The 17,954-nt window shown below is 40.5% G+C and overlaps 1 protein-coding gene across 2 annotated transcripts in view; it reads right to left on the bottom strand.

Annotated features, from left to right (window-relative positions):
- The window catches only part of ctdp1 (CTD (carboxy-terminal domain, RNA polymerase II, polypeptide A) phosphatase, subunit 1), a 92,933-nt gene that overhangs the window by 63,424 nt on the left and 11,555 nt on the right, over nt 1-17,954 (bottom strand). Inside the window, exons 8-11 of one of the 2 annotated variants that reach the window (XM_085395323.1) lie at nt 14,692-15,735; nt 11,673-11,814; nt 11,321-11,551; nt 8,486-8,639 (exon numbers count right to left, since the gene is read on the bottom strand). In XM_085395323.1, coding sequence (XP_085251449.1) covers nt 8,486-8,639; nt 11,321-11,551; nt 11,673-11,814; nt 14,692-15,735 — 1,571 coding nt within the window. The remainder of the gene's footprint in view (nt 1-8,485; nt 8,640-11,320; nt 11,552-11,672; nt 11,815-14,691; nt 15,736-17,954) is intronic. The other variant, XM_085395324.1, reaches the window with a different exon arrangement.

The raw sequence follows: 17,954 nt of genomic DNA, 5'->3' as shown, positions 1-17,954 counted from the left end.
CAGACAGATGCTAATGGTCGGCCTGCTTCTTCTACATTTATTTTCTTTCTTCTTATGATTATCATCTTCTATATTAATTCTAACAAAAATAAATAAATTTTGTTTGCCATGCATATCATATTTTGGGAAATACGACCAAGATCAATACTTGCAGGTGAAGAGTGACTGATGAATGCACTATGGTCTTAGACTTAATGAGCCATGTGCGTGGGGGAGCATGCTACTCCAACAACAACCAGTCTTATTGCTCGCCTGACTTTATAATACCCACATGCTCATTTATTTACTTGATTTAGAATCCTGGAGCAGATGACTGCATAGAGTCTCAGTAATAACATCCAACATAGGACTGATGGTCCACATTCCACATCATTATGTTAGCGAGAGCAATAAGACAAAACCGATTCCAGTCATTTCCAGTCATAAATGCAGCCATCAAGGGCACAGCAATTTCAAAGAAAGGTCATCTAGTTGGTACACGGTTATTTGCCAGGCAGCTCTGCACACGTTGCTCCAGGTAAACTGACACAAACACCACCATGTTACCATTGCTGGCATTTAAATGTGAGGCTGTCCAACTGACTCAAATGTGTACCTTACTTGAGCCAATTAAGTGTGGTTCTTTCCCTCTGCCCCTGAAGATCCAGAGTGTTTAAGAATGTCACAGACTGGCCTTTAGCAAAACAGTTCGAAGAGGATGACATTTGAAATGCAGTGCATCTACAAAGGACCCTTCACTTGAGTCAACTTCTCTACCCCTTTACAGAGCAAAACATGGTGAACGAGGCTTTAAGCTTCACTTGCAAGAAGCAAACAGTCGTGCCTTACAGTTCTACAAGTCTGATAAATTGTAGAGGTGGGAATCACCATACATCCCACGATACGATATTATCACAATACTTAACGCACGATACGATATTATTGCAATTTTTAAAAATATTTTGCGATATTCAGATTCTGTACATAAAGGTAAACTTTATCAATATTCATTTTATCTAATATCAAAGTCTCGCACTCAGTCTTTCTCTCATTTCAGTCAGTTTTATTGTTGACAAACTGAACGGTTTGTATTACAGTCTAGTCCAACTTAACTGAATGCAACCATCTGGTACAATTATAGCTATTCTGAACTATGCAATTTATGAAAACTATGCATCCCATTCAGCAACTGAAGAATTTGAAAGTAAATTAAAACAAAATATAATTTTACATTACATAAAAAAGTTTTAAACTTAATTAAAATAAAACATGTCTTAAATTTAGTTTATTGCTGCCAAAAAAAAAAGTTAAACACATTTGGACAGTGAAGGAATGTCAGGATTCTTGCTCAGAAAAAGGAGCTGATCAACATGCTCTGAAGTCAGAGCATGTTCCAGTCCACAAAAACTTTTTTTTGTAACAAAATATCGATTTCTGCTCTCCCTGTATCGATACATTATTAGCAAACAAAATATCACAATACTACACAGTATCGATTTTTCCCCCCACGCCTAATAAATTGCTAAAGCTAATAATCTAAACTAAAAAAAACCAAAGGCCTATCAACGTGCCTTTATTCAGATACTTGGAAACATTTTTTAAACAGTTGCCCCTTTGTAATACTGTGATGTAATATGATTGTAAATGTATTATTTATGGAAATAACACAGTAAGATGATATAAGCGCTATGCAGGATGTAGTAGGATTATCATTTATTAATAGCGGAGTATGTAAAATTTCATTTCATTTCCTTGTCAGTCATAATTTATCTTTAAACACGTACACATCAGGCAGAATTAGTTTAAGAGGTGTTGGAATAGCCCAGTAGTGTGACTTTGAGAACTACAGCCTAGAGCAAATAAAATTATATGCCTTAAAATGTTTAAATAGACCACTTCAAAGTAAACATAAGGGTTTGGACACTGTATTTTTTCCCAAAACAGAGCAAGATTAAACAAATCATTATAAAATTGCCCCCAAATTAATGATTAACTTCAGAACTAATACCACATTTACACAATTGTGTTTTGGGAATAATACTGGGAATCAATTCTGGATACCTTATCAGGCAACTTGATCTTTATCCACTATAGTGCTACATCAGCAAGACGCTGGCCTTTAATTAAGACTGAAAATTAATGCTTGGTCCATGCTGTCATGCTAAAGTTTTAGTGCACATGGTCGTGATAAATGGGAAAAAAGCATGTGCTAGATAAAGACATGTGACTTTCAACAGGAACAGGACCACCAAACCTCACCCCTTCTGTCTTTATGCAAAGGAGGATTAATACTTATGAACAGTTAATTAAATTGAACCCAGAGTCAAACAGGCCGAGATCAATCTGCGACCCCTCCGGCTGCTTAGGGAAAAAAGCAATCCATGAATGATTGGCAGGCGGTTGGCTAGAGGTTGCTGACAGAGGTAAACTTGTCTGCACATGAAATTGAAAAGTGTGACTCAAACCAGGAAGAGAGGCTGTTTCTCTTCAAAGTAATAGCTGTGCCTTTTGAAACATATTTACTTTTACTTTAAAGGCACTTGATGTCTATTTGTTTTGCACTAATTCAAGCTTAACTATCGCTTGGCCAGTAGTTGGTGAGTGTTTGGAGACGGGTCAGCATCTTCCATGCAAGCTATGGGCAACTACAGCAATCTCAGCAAACCTGATGGGAATACACGTTTTTCCTAAGCAACCAGAGGCTGTCAGGAAATCGCAGAATGGTTTCTAAGCCTGTATGACCTAAATCTTAGAGCCAACTGCCATAAATGTCTATAATCCCTGATGTTAAGGATGGACCTATGGATAATCACGATCCTCTCCAATCTCAATTTCATCTTGTGTGTCCAACCTGGTTTGCATTCATTGCCAAATCCTGTTTAACAAGACAAACGTTCCTTTGCACTCTCTTTTTAAGGGCAGAAATGTGGGGAAAGTGTGATTTTCAAGCTTCCCCTGGGCATCGAAATATATCCCCCCCATCTATAAGAGAGCAGCTATGAGGCTTTGACACTTCAGAAGATTGAGAGATGGCAGCTCTATCCTCCAGTAGTTCAGCCCCCTACTTCACACAAAGCAATTACAGAGTGCAAAAAGCTCTTATATCTGTAGGAGTTCACAGAGGATGAATAATTAGAATAATCAGAGCAATCCCTACAGAGATATGTGAGCTCATAATTTCACCAAGGTAGAACCAGTGAGAATTACCACATTTGAACAAACTACATTTTCCAAACCTCAGTCTAACAAAACAGTTAAGCTAATTTACTTACATGTTCATCAATGAATGAAAGACAATCATTTCATACTTAGAACACATACATGGTTTTCAAGCACCATACCATCCCTGTTTCAAAACAGCATTTCAAAGACATGAAAGCCATTTTTTCAGTCTAATTACACCAGGTCAGACATAATTATACCAAAGCTCTGACCAAACCACTGACTGCTCCATTTGCAGATTAATAACAAACCCACAATGTTCAGTTTCCATTGGGCTGCAGTGGTTCTAAAATCCAGTCTGTTTTCCTTTAGCCACAGCATCTAAAAGGACCCATTAGATGCCTCTATCAGAAAGAATTATATTGAGTAATATTAATGGTTTTAGTACAATGAACTCTTTGTTTTGTGTGCTTACTAGGGATGGGTACCGGTATCCGGTGCCATGATGGCACCAGTTCTGACATAAACGGTAACCAGACCGAAAAGCAGCGCACATTTTGGTGCTTTTTTTCCTGAGACGTCATACACTTTGGATTCTAGCCATTTTACCTTTCCGAGGATAGTAGGCGGGCCCAGGTACGTACGTTCTTTTAGAGCAGAGCTACAGAATAAAAAGTCTGGCTGTACTTCACAGCAAAGGATGCAAACTCAGCAGCCTGCAACAAGTGCTTTAAGCTGATACTGTGCAAAGGAGGTAACACCTCGAATCTGATGAAACACTTGGCGACGCAGCGTTAGCGTTTTTTTAAAAGCTGAGAAATGCACCGTATTTGATAGCTTGCTGCGAGACCTCACACCGTGCACATCTACTGCGGGTGTGGTGCCTGTTATCGGACCCGGAGTTCGCAACATCCCCCAAGAACCCGAAGAGGCGAGTCCTGGCCACGTTATTACATTAATGCACGTAAGGTGAACTAGCAAACACCGTCATAGTTACATGCGGCTGTCTTCTTGTTTGATGGCAGATACTCCCTTCACCCTGACCAAAAAGGCTAAAATGACCAAAGAAAAAGTGAAAAACAGCTAAACATGAGAGGTTTTTAGACAAAATTGGTGTTTTTTCCATTGATTGAGCACTGCTTCCAGCCAAGAGTGATACCATATATGCTCTATAGCTGCAGAAAAGGCTAACATTGTTATCTTTTTACAAAAAAAAACAGCTAAACATGAGAGGTTTTTGGACAAAGTGTGTGTTTTCCATTCTTTAAGCACCGGTTCAAGCACCGGTTCGAGCACCGTTTAAGCACCGGCACCGTTTCAAAAGTACCGGTTTGGTACTGTATCAGATAAAACCTAAACGATACCCATCCCTAGTGCTTACTGGTAAAAAGAAAATGGGAAAAGATGTACATTTTTAAAAAAAAATCAAATTTCAATCTATTTATTCTTCTTCCAGACAGCAACTGTCCTCTATTGTTTTGGACTGTCCTCAGTTGCTGTCTGCTCAGCAACTGAACCCAGGCATGAACAGCCTGTCAAGCTTTGGGATTCATGGCATGCGTGTATAAGATGGGTGTTCAGGCAGAACTCTGGGTTGTCTGTTTTGTTAGCCTTTCCAAATCCAAAACAATAGAAAATATAATATAAATGAACTGAATCACTAGGCTATTTATGTTTTACTCTAAGCCATCAAACAACCTTAAAAGCAATGCTGTGCGACATCCAGTGGCACAGAACATTAAAAATACATATGTTTTTCTAGCTTAAGTGCCAATGCTAAAAGCAAGCCTGATGGACTAATTAGCATGCTAGCTAACAGTAGCAACGGGGGTTATCTGCTATTCCAACACAAGCTAGTCAGGCCACGTCTTAACAATAAGACGCAGTTGCAAACTATACATCACAATGGAAGCATATGTATATAATTTAACAAATAAATGTTAAATAGCTGCTGGTTTTAGCAGTAGTGTAGGTCAGCAATATATAGAAGATGTGTGAGTCAGCTAAGGATCTATAAGCACATGAAGTGTAGGAGAAAAAAAATAGGGGGAGTGGGGAGTCTGTTTCCTAAAAGGCAAAGCAAAGCAGTTCCCAGGCTGAGTGGTTGCCTGCAGCTACGGAGTTACTTAACCCCAGAATTCAATCGAGTTAATAACAAGGCAGATCATTTTGCATCCCAGTAACAGGAGACAGTTTGTGGTTTAAAGCATGACCAATCACAATGACATCCATATCATTTAATTACATCTAACTAAAAGTGCAATTTCCTTATAGGGTCTATACCCAGATCTCAAGTTAAAACTTTAAGGGTTGAAAGCCACAAAACTATTATGTCATGTACAAAAATCTTCATTGTTTCATTATAAGAAGTCTTAATGCTTTCAATCCAGATTAATCTTTTGCTCATTACTTTATTCATTCACTAGCCCATGAAAGTCACCTTTAAAATAAATAGATTTGCTTGAAAACAATGGGATGGGCAAAGGAAACATTCCTTTCCCCCAATTTGTTTATATACAACAATAAACTACACAAGCATGCTGCACTTTTAAGCAAGGTTAATGAATGTCAACCAAAACAGTTCATTAGTGGGCTGTAAAATAAGAGTGAGTCTGTGAAATGTGCAAAAAGGGACCACAAAGTGTAAAGAGTACCTGAGTATTTTTTTTCCACTACTAAAGATCACAGATAGTATAAAACACAAAAGTAACTTCCAGGCTGAAAAAAGCCAATGCGGCCAAAGTGACTAAAACCTGCATTCTACCCAAAGACCACCAGATGGCGATAGCTGAGGCTGTGACACGTTTATGGCAGAAAAATTAAATTACATCTGTTTTATAAATCTTTTTCCAACTACTTTTCAAAAACGCGGATTACCTGTGTTATGAAACCACAGGATAATTAGTTAACGACTTGTCAACCACACACCAATGAGCGTGTAGTTTCACAGTCAGGTTTTACTATGACGTCACGTTTGCTTCTTCACAACCAAACGTTGTGAGCTACATCCATCTTTCATACTGTCAATGTTAGCGACACATTCCATTTTTGCAATTTTTAATTAAAAAATGTTCATGGTGCAGCTTAAAGGTGAATGCAGTATATATTAACTACAAAGAAATACAAAAGGTTGCTTTATTTTTTTCCAGAATTCTTACTTTTAACTTCCCTTTAATCATATTCAAAGGACAAATGAATCTAGCAGTAACCCATGCAGCTTTCCTGTGAGAAATTATCATTACATGCAAAAGAAAATCCATCCATCCATCCATCTTCATCCGCTTTGTCCGGGGCCGGGTCGCGGGGGCAGCAGCCTAAGCAAAGAGGCCCAGACCTCCCTCTCCCCAGCCACCTCCTCCAGCTTATCCGGGGGAATACCAAGGCGTTCCCAGGCCAGCCGAGAGATATAATCTCTCCAGCGTGTCCTGGGTCTGCCCCGGGGCCTCCTCCCGGTGGGACATGCCTGGAACACCTCACCCAGGAGGCGCCCAGGGGGCATCCTTGTCAGATGCCCGAACCACCTCAGCTGGCTCCTTTCGATGTGGAGCAGCAGCTGCTCTACTCTGAGCCCCTCCCGGATGGCCGCACTTCTCACCCTATCTCTAAGGGAGAGGCCAGCCACCCTTCGGAGGAAGCTCATTTCTGCCGCTTGTATCCGCGATCTCGTTCTTTCGGTCACTACCCACAGCTCGTGGCCATAGGTGAGGGTAGGGACGTAGATCGACCGGTAAATTGAGAGCTTCGCTTTTACACTCAGCTCCCTCTTCACCACGACGGACCGGTGCAGCGTCCGCATTACTGCAGCTGCAGCCCCAATCCGTCTGTCGATCTCCGGCTCCCTTCTCCCATCACTCGCGAACAAGACCCCGAGATACTTGAACTCCTCCACTTGTGGCAGGAACTCATCCCCGACCCGGAGTGGGCACTCCACCCTTTTCCGGCTGAGAACCATGGCCTCAGATTTGGAGGTGCTGATCCTCATTCCCGCTGCTTCACACTCGGCTGCGAACCGTTCCAGTGCGAACTGGAGGCCTTCACCCGATGAAGCCAACAGAACCACATCATCTGCAAAAATCAGAGATGAGATTCTGAGGCCACCAAAGCGAAAGCCCTCCGCCACTTGGCTGCGCCTAGAAATCCTGTCCATAAAAATTATGAACAGAACCGGAGACAAAGGGCAGCCCTGGCGAAGCCCATCACCCACCGGGAACGAGTCCGACTTATTGCCGGCAATGCGAACCAAGCTCTTGCAACGGTTGTATAGGGATCGAATGGCCCGTAGCAATGGGCCAGACACCCCATATTCCCGCAACACCTCCCACAGGACACCCCGAGGGACACGGTCGAATGCCTTCTCCAAGTCCACAAAACACATGTAGACTGGTTGGGCAAACTCCCATGCACCCTCAAGTATCCTGGAGAGGATAAAGAAAATAATCGCAATAATCCACCACTGACCTCACTTCAAACGTGGCTTGTCATACCCCATGTGAACAAGCCACATAGCTCTTTCACTAGAATAATCGCCCACCGAGAGGCTCTTGGCAGATCTCAAGGATCTGCTCTGCACTTTCCCCCCTGCTGAAGCATTAGAAGAATTCAGAATTCCATTATAGAGTATTACCAAAGAGGGAGCTGAGCTCCCTGACATTAGTAATCACTTCACCTGCCTCGTGAGGCCAAAACTACAAAATGCAGTAAGCAGACAGAAGTAATAGTCTGTGGAAAGATTTGAATATCAGATGAAAGGTTTAAGGATGTGCTCCTGACGTTTTGACTGCTGTGAAAGGTTCCATTATATTTACCATTTGATAACATTTAACTTTTGTTAAATTTGCAAATTTTGCAACTTTTGCAAATGTTTCCCTGTCTATGCATTTGAACACAGCAGGAAAGGGCTGAAATATGTGCAGCATTTCCACTTCTAAATTGATGTCCCTCCTTTGCAGTGCATAACTGTCTGACAAATATGGTGACATTATCAAAAGAACTAATGAGCTCAGAGGCATACGTGTTTTGCTGGATTAGATTTGGAGAACCAGTTTCTGATTTCCATTCCTACATCCAATGCAAAGCAATAACACTGCAGGTAGATGCCTGCTGTGAGTATGGTATGGAAATTTATTTCACAGTCACTGCTGAAATGAAACCATTTAATTGCCTCATTCCTTGTACAGAGAACTTTCCCTTTTCACAGTGTCTGTCACTGTTGGCGCAAAATGGCACAAGCCTATTTTGAATGTGTGTAACAGACTCATTAAACATGACAGATTTCTGTAGACTCCCTAGTCTAGCTCAAACGCCACCAGGTCGAATGCTGAACGAAAGTTTCGTCCGTCCTTACCTCTTTGTCCATGCTGTCCAGGTCCTCCTTGCAGAGAGTGTATAGCGGCATTGTTTCTGACATGCTTGGCTGTCGTTTCCGCCGAGATGGTCCAGGCTGCTCATCATCTTGGCCGGACTCTACTCCCTCGTCTTGCTGACTCTGTGAGGTTCCCCTAGGGTACACAAGTATAAAACAAACGTGAAACACTGAAAATACAAATAACTTTGTCCAAATGTGGTAGCTACATTTTATTCTGAAATTGGTAGTGGGTACTACATCAGAAAAACAGTTTTTAATGGCATCTGTGGTCTTTAAATGCTGTGCTGCTCAGATGTCACATGAAAGTGTACAATGGCCTGAATATTAATGAGAAATACACAACACTGTTATGTTCTATTATATTTCACTACTTTATGTTTTTATAGATGCACCTGCCTGCCCAGAGACCAGTGTATACACTATATGCTTGGGTCAGGTGTGATGTTACAGTGAGCTGGCTAACTACCTCCATGTTTGTTATTACTGCAGCAAAATGTTAGTTACATAATTGCTTTGTCACTTTAACAAATTTACTTGTTTCAAAAAATCTGCAGTTTGATATTATACTACCATAATAACCATGCAAGCTAGCTTTTCCACTCATACTGCCATAATGTCAGGAAGTAAGGTATCGTTGTTCAGCTGGGTATAACGTAGGTATGCTGCACAAATTTGGCAATGGTTAGTTCCCCAATTCCTTATTTGCAAAACAGCCACCTAAGTTACTAGACCAGCACATGAAATTGGATGATTTAGCTGACCTTATCTATTCAACTAAATGTTTTAGGGAAATCACTTGTAGTTTGTCCGTTTTAGCAAACAAGCTAACATCAGCCTAAACATCAGAAACACAGCTCCAGGCTGGATTTGATCCTGAAAACCCAACTGACCCTTCACAGAATGCCCTGCTCAAGTCCAACATACTGTTATCCTGAGGGGTAAAATATATTTCTATTTCTTGCAAATGTGATGTCAGGTTACCTGCTCACTCAATGAATTTGTTTGATGCCTTACATAATAATTAGCTGGTTAACCATAGCGACTATGTCATTGAGTAATGAGGCTATCGAAAGCCAAAGCTAAAATGTCTTTTTTGGCCTTGTGCAACGTGAGTGCTGGAGTCTTTATTGCACTGGGAGCTTGCTGCTTGTTGACGTTTGTGATTACTGGCATCCATTTCTAAGCTGCTGTTAGCGTTTCTCACTGTTGATTGGGAGAACTGAAAAGAAGCATTGTCACATCTTTTGGATTTTCACAGACAATTCATCGAGCATCCTTCACACTGAAGTTATTCCATGTGCTTTGGAGGCAACCAACAAAGTCAGGGAAGGTCTCTTCAAAAAAATAAAAATAAAAATTGGATTAGAGAGGATATCTACATCGGGATTAGTTTGTGACATTTCTTTTAGAACATTGAGACGATGACACTTTTTCTCATTTCTATAAAGATGCAGATTAACACAAAGATTTTCAAAATTTAGATAAGAGAAAAACAAACCGAACCAAACGAATCACCTTCCAGGCACAAGGATGAATAAAAAAAAACAAAGAGTATCATTATCATTTTTCTGTCATATTTTTCTCATTTTATTCTTGATGCTGTATATGTTATAGTGATATTTACAGGAAATGTCAGGCACCAGAATTAGGTTGCAAACACTGTACATAATCAGCTCATAGACAAGTAGGTGTAGGCGGTAAAAGGGAGTAGACCAGTCACAAAACACACAGATAGGCTTTCTTCTCTGTAACGAGGGCCCAGTAGATGCAAATGGGAAGACAAACTTTTCTACGGTTCCTCTTGGCAGTGCTTAATTGAGCAGATCTTCTTTGATGATTCAATCCAAGGTTATGCAACTTCCTGAAAACTCCATAGTGCCTCTAATCTATGAATAAAATGAGCCAATTTTCCGCTTTAGATGATTAATTACAGAGTATGATCACAGATATATTCAACTTAAAAACACTTTGAGCTGCTATTAAAAGTTGGAGTCTGTAATTTTCTGGCGTTATTATAAAGCATGCAGGTCAGCGTCTGCATGTGGCATCCCAATGACAAACTGGCAATGTTGGTGACTGATGAATGACAGAGTGACAGATCAGAGGTGAACTGTGAAGCCATCCTTTCACCTGCCACATTATTGCTGTCAAACAAGGACGCGACTGGCAATTCTGATCACTGCATAGGGAGAAAACATCTGACTGCCCTGAATTCAAAAATGTAAACAATACAAGGTGGGAGAGTTGTCTGGGAGGTGAAGCCTCTGTGGCTGATGATATCCCTGACCATCAAAGACCATCAGTCCACACAATAACAGGGTGTTGGAGCCTTTTTATTATTCCTCAGTTGATGGCTAAGGAAGCTATACATCTCCAACGGGGGTAATTCATGTAGTAGACTATCACTACACTGGCAGCTGCTTTGGTTTACAAAGAAGGTAAAGATTAAATGAGAGTCAGGAGTCAAAGGAGTACACTGAAGATCTAATATAAAAGAGTTGTCTTTAAGCAGACTGGCTTAATGTGGAAACACTGAGCCACTTTTCTGAAACTGTAGGTACTTTCATAAGACGCTTCAGAGTTCAGCACTAGTTTATGGCAGTATTATAGAAATGGAAAACCAACATATTTAAAATGTAATGATATGATTATTAATACTTTGATAGAAGTGCTCCACGCTCTATTAAACTGGTGCAATGTTGTTGCATTGAGGTTGTGTAATTCGGTATATTACATGATGCATCATACATGGTGTATGATCCCCCATGATCCCTCACAAAATATTGTTTATTTCACAGTAAAGTCCTGCAGTACCTGAGACCAGACTGCTCTCTGGGATCAGAGAGCAACAAAGATCCTGCCGTGTGGAGGTAGGCTGATGGACGGGACACTGCAGGGCCCCTGCGAATCAGTTTCCCTGTGATGGAGTCATATGTGCGAACCTCTGGAGATGCAGGTGGAGTTCTCGGGTGGATGGGTGCTGGGTGGAAAATAGGTTTCTGCAGGGAGCCCTGATTGTCAGGGAGAAGTGCTGGACTGTTGCTCCTTTAATCAGACCAAAAATAAAAAGGAAAAAGAAAAATAGTCAGTGAAGTTTTGGGCTTCTGCAGTTAGTATGCTTTAAATCATCAATTGGCTGGTTTCCATAAGATCACAACGCCCTCACCGTGCTGTCTTAGAGTAATCCTCCTTCAGTGGGTAGAGCTGCTCCTCCACCCTCTCCCACCGTTCTAGACAACTCCAGAGCCAGTCTGGGTTGACAACGTGGAGGTGCTTGCAACCTTGTGCCTGACGGACCTTCTCGGTGCCTGGATGACAGAGATGGAAGAGAATGCGAGCGAGTTTTGACCTTACAATCGAAAGCCATTACCAAACACGCACTCACTCTGCGTCTGCTGAATAATTCAGATAGATGATCCCACTTTCCCTACTGGAAAGCAGAAAATAATTACCTGGCCAATATTTTTTGAAAGATAACAAAGGATCTATCTCTTGGAACCACCGGGGTCAACATCCATTCATTTTTCTTTTTTTCCCTGCCAAATCTGGGCATAATCCAACTCCTAAAAGTCAGGTTTTATTTGATAAAGTGCTGAATAACACTACAGACACAAAGACATCAGACTGAATTACTGAGTGCAGAAACTTGTACTTGATGTACAAGCTGAATGCTTGAGCAAAGTGAGCAAAGCTGCAGTTCAGCTGTATTTTGCCAGATCTATTTACATCCTGGTCAACATACTACTATTTGATAGCTACAAAAGTAAGATGTATCAAAACAAACTAATCTCTACAATTTAAATGTCCAATGTCAAACAGCCAAAAAATGCTCTCAGTGGAAAGATGGCTTTCAAGAAGCCATTCTTAAGGAGATGAAATAGGAAAAAAAGGCTGAGGTATGAAAAATTACACTTGATCTTTACTGAAAATCAACCACAGCAGGTCTTACTGAGTGATGAATTCAAATCTGTAATGTCTAAATCTAGTCATCATCAACAAATATGGAGGTTGTAAAAAGAAAGGTATAACAAAGCTCAGGCTAAGATAAATATCTCTTATAATTTAAACTGTGAATCAGCAAAGCTACGCTAAGTAGAAGAAGAATAACAATATGGAGCTATGATGAGCAACTAAACAAGTACAGCTGAGTTTTTGTTTATAAACCAATATGACTGACACGCAGATTTATGCATTAGAATTCACTTTTGATGACCATTAATGTTTGAAAAAAATTATTACAGTCTATCAGTAGCTGTTGAGATATTTGCGTCTAGAGCAAAGCTGGAATGGCAGAGACTGCCAGGATTATAGTCACAGTTGCCATGGCCACTTCAAATCCACGTGGCTATTTTTTTTTGACTCAAAATGAACTTTTAAAATGATTGATCTGACAGTTTAATTTTTCTGATACCATATACCCTTAACAGCTTTAACAGCAAAAATAAAACTTAACTCCGAGTTTGTATGTGTTTGTGTTAGGGGCCCATCAAAGAACAGAGTCTTGATGGACAGGTTTAATGGAGGAGAACGTGGGGGACATAAACAGCTTCCTGCTGTACCCCATGTCGTTAAGTGGGCATAGATGTTAAAGCTATGATTATTTAATCACTAACCCTCGTAGGATGTGTGTCATGGCTGCCCACTTTGCTGTTCAGCCAACGTAACAGGCATTTTCAGAAGTTATTTCCAGTTAAGTATCCTACTGCATATATTCCATCTCAGGCTATCCTGGTGATGTATGAGGTGACTGATTGCCAAGTGCTGCTCTCAGCAGGACTGCATCCCAGGTTAACAGTGCCACTTCCTATGCTTCTATTCACATGGTAAACTTGATTGGTGGCAATGGAAGCCGTGAATCTACAATTTCCAAGCTGGGTAAAGGGACTCTGACATAAAAACATGTTTCTTTCACTTCAGTAGGTCTAATTAGAAAAAAACAAAGTGTATGAATTTCACTTCATTCATTTCATTTCACTCAAGTAATGTTACTTAAATCTGTATGTTTTTATTTTTAGCACAACATTAAAACAAACTTTCATATCTATTCACGTATGCACTTCATTCCTGGGGAAACACTTTCTTCCATAAAGAAAAGCTGTATAGCTATGACAATACATTTTTCCTCCATTAGTCATTCATTGTATTTACAATTACAATGGGGCAGGGATAGCTCAGTAGGTAAAGTGGTCGCCCCATGATCGGAAGGTCGGCGGTTCGAATCCACTTAACGGCTACCCTGAGGTACCCCTGAGCAAGGTACCGTCCCTACACACTGCTCCCCGGGCGCCTGCTTAGTGGGCTGCCCACTGCTTCACTGAGTGAATGGGTCAAATGCAGAGAAAAACAAGTAATTTCCCCATGGGGATCAATAAAGTATCCATTATTATTATTATTATCTCTAAATGTTAGTTTTCGTTGATGCTGCATTCTTGCATGCATGCTCATATGCATGTCAGTGTAATCTAATCTCACTGATAACCACCTTACTGAGTTTCTGTTTCGGCAAACAGAGCATGCTGCTGCAGCTTCATTGGTACTGATGCAAAGAACTAAACCATGTTCGTAAGTTTAACCAGAACTCGTCACACCAGCGCACTGCTTAACTGTATGCCTGACCTCTACGATACATCAACTCTAATGACACTTTATTCACTGACATTTAAACAAGCCTTACGTGAGCTTTCTTAAATTCACCATTCACCAAATGTCACCATTAGCAAACCATAATTTGCATTAATCACACAGTTCCAGCATATTGTTACCTTAAAGAAAATCACTAACTATATCTTGCTAAATAACAGGTCAGAAAAAGAGTGAAAGGTAGCAGGCGTTCAGCACTTGAAATCCACTCTTTTGGAAACGCTTGAAAATAAACCCATAAAAACTGAATTGTCAGATTTAACTAAAGCTGAGAACACTATGCACAACTATTAAGAAGTAGGGTTGAAACTAGTGATTATATACATAATCACTCCATCATTAATTAAATATTCCTTAAAGGAATAAATCAACTGAGAATGAGATTGCCCCCTGTTGTCCATCATGCGTCCCAGGTTTAAGGGATCTCTGCTTCACGCTTATGGCTTCATCCATCTTTTAATACAGTACATGTAACTTGCGACATCACCACTCAGTACCAGCAAAGCCTATACACTATACTTTAACTAGCACGCATCTGTACATACCGGCTCTTGCTGCGATGAGATGTGTTGTCCGATTGGGATTTTGTGCACTGAGAATCTGATTCTTGCTGATCTTGGCCCCCAGCGCTTTGGCATGATAGTACTCACGGGTTCTTTCCATGGGGTAGTTAGTGGGGTACAGACCACTGAATACTATCGTCGTCCCCTCCAGTGTCTTGCTTTTCAGCTCTGGGACGATCTTCCGAATGTCCGGAATTTCAGAAGCCTCCTTCCTCAAGTATGCCTCATAGCGGGCGTAATACTCTGCATGGATCCTTTCAAGCACCTCCTCTAAATAGATGAGATGATCGTCCTGGTCATTATCAGCTTCTTCCTCCTCTTCCTCGTCATCTTCCATACTCTGATCCAGCAGCTCCTCGCCCATGGTAACACCAGACTGTTCACTATTCTGGGACTCTGTTTCTGGCTCTCTCCTATCTGAGCAGCCATTTCCGAGCTCGGGGTCAGGCAGAAGAACTGAAGGCTCTGGTGAGTCAGAGCTGCTTTCACCTTCAGCTCTGCCTTTACTGTCCTCTTCCTTTGCCCCATCCTTACAAGCAGGTTCTTGCGTGGTTCCTTCCTGACCAGATTCCTTTGTCTGGCCAGACCTACTTTCACCGTCACTCTCTGATGAGGGGGGCTTTTCTGTAATGGAGTCACTGTCACTGTCACTGGAAAGGTCAAAGTCTAGGTTATTGGACTCATGTCTTGGTGCCGATGAGTTTGCACCTTCCTTGTCCTCTCGCGTCCCATTTGTATCGTCTTCCTTAACATTTGTAATCTCATCTCTCTGGGTGTCCTTGGATTCTTCCACAGGTTTTGTTTCAGTCTCTGAACCTTTATTTTGTCCCGATTCGTCCTCATCCGCTGTCGGGTGTGTCCGTTCTTTTGATGGCATGTCCTGAGAAGACTGAGGTGCTATGGACTCTTCCTTTCTGGAAACATTATTGTCCTTTGCCCTTTTCCTGAGGCCATTATTTTGCTCATCGACACCAAGCGTCCCTGTTTGTTCTGTGCTCTCTGCTGGTCGACTCAAAGAGCCTCCTGCTGGAAAAACACATAGAAGTTTAAAAGTATTCAAGGACACACGAATTAGAACCTAGAGGTGGGACTACAGTGAGATCAGCTTCTGATTCCCAAAAGTTACAACAACAATTAAAAAGGTGAGTTAAGGACTTAGCTACTGCCAGTGGTCATCAAAGATTATCTTCTACAACTGATGTGCTCAACAGAGGTTGTGCATTGATACTAGAGTTGCAGTACTAGTAATGGAGTACTGACAGCAACAAAATGGTAATGAACTAATGAATAAAAGAACTGTGCTGGTTTATAAAATTCTTAGAAAACAAATTCATAGAAAGATGGAATGTGTTTTTTTATTCTGTCCATTATGAAAAAAGTGAAATGGGCAATCAATACATTAATTAATATTTTTCCCCATCTCACTCCAAGTATATTATTTTAATTTTTGCCCCCCAAACATGTGCCTTACTTCCCTAAAAAAACTCACATGTTGGTGAGGTGGTGTATTTCAGGACAGGATCGGGTCTAAAGTGTTTTTTCATTATTGGTGGAACGATTTCGAGGATTGTATGGCTAGCTAGCTGATTATTCTTCACTTCCACCATGCTAAAGATATTTGGGACATGTCAGCACATCATTTCATTTGCCAACAGTAGGGTGGGTATTAAACCTGGTTACCAACTGAGTTACATTAGTACTACTGAGTACCGATTAACTTAATGATTCCATTGTTGTTAGGTACCAGAACACACATGGGTAGAGGAAGAACAAGACTGTATGAAATCCCTGGTGAAGAGCAACATGTTGAAGAGCAATAAAAATGTCTCAGGTGTGGTTAAACCCTATGCAGGCAGTGCTCTCTGCACCATTTTAACCTGCATCATTTTCCTTTTTTTGAACCACATAACTTTATTCGAGCTGATGGTTACATGTTTTATATTAATTCTGGAAGGTCTGTTGCCCTCCAATTATAAACCTCTCACTAATAACCCTCCTGACATTTCACACTCCTAGATTTTTGCTCAGGAAGCGCTGTTCCAATTTCCCCTTTTGGCAAACACTTCTTGGAGCAGAGTCTTCCTCTAAGACAAATTGAGGTTGTGTACACTGAATCACTCCGGTGAAAGCAACTCGCTTTGTGCTAACCAATCAGCAGCACAGAATTAAAAAAGAAAAATTTGGAATCAGGTTGTCATGTTTTCTTCAAGCAAAGGAGTTTATCATTTTAATAAGATAGAAAGATCTACTGCAAACTTCGAATGAGGTTCCTTGTTCAAACAAGCATGCTGTATCACTGTGACCCACAGGGCTGGATGGACGAGAGAGGGCAGTGAAATAATCTGAGGAGGCAGGCCAGTGTGCATCAGCCATCAGAAAGAGAATTCAGCAAATTAAATAGTGAACAAACAAACTTTTCAACAAAGGCTAATATATTCCAAAGTACAAAGAACCAATTACTCTGACATTATGTGATGCATTTCAAGCTTAGAAAGGTTGACAATTGCGTGGTAAGAGCAAGAACTCTTCATTTAATGTAACTGGAACTCACCCATGATATAACCCACACAGCTCTGGTCCTATATTGTTATTTATTTATTTATTTATTTTTATTTAGTGATATATCAGTTAACCATGCAATAGGCTAAGCTTCAGCTGGACCACAACATAAACGGCTCATTAAAATTTTAAGATCAATCTTTATCATATTAAATTTTTTTAATAGAAAATATGGCTGAAATCTTCTGTGTTTGAATCAGTGGGGTTTATAATATAAACAGAAAAGTAGATCTACTGGGGAATAAATATTTGAGAGCAATACCAAATGCCTCAGAGCTTTGTCCACTATATTGCTTTAGAATATTGAACTACCACCTGGTCTCTGATTTATTCATAAATATAATGTGATTGAAAAATGGTGCATCACAATTCAGCTCAGCAGGACGGCAGAAATTAAGTGTTTGATACTCACAATTTCTTTAATGAAATCAGGATGCCAACATTGATAGTTCTGGTTGTCTGGGTAAGATAAGTTGGTTGTGCTAGTTTTGGCATGTAAATATGCTAAATTATTAAATAAAAATTTAAAAATAGCACTGTTGATGTCAGTGTTATTAGTTCTGAAGACTGGCAGTATAAAAGAAGAACATAGCTTCTTGGTCCTTGAAAAGTGACAAAGTCAGAGTACCCTTGAGCCAACAATCCCTTTAACGTTAACTAGTAATGACTTCATGAACTTCTTCACA

The sequence above is a fragment of the Rhamphochromis longiceps genome, linkage group LG22 (genome assembly GCF_057381845.1).
Source record: "Rhamphochromis longiceps isolate RC_006_pf linkage group LG22, R_longiceps_female_GT1.1, whole genome shotgun sequence".
Taxonomy (NCBI): Eukaryota; Metazoa; Chordata; class Actinopteri; order Cichliformes; family Cichlidae; genus Rhamphochromis; species Rhamphochromis longiceps.
The sequence above is the reverse complement of the archived record's forward strand: the minus strand, read 5'-3'. Positions and strand labels throughout refer to the sequence as shown.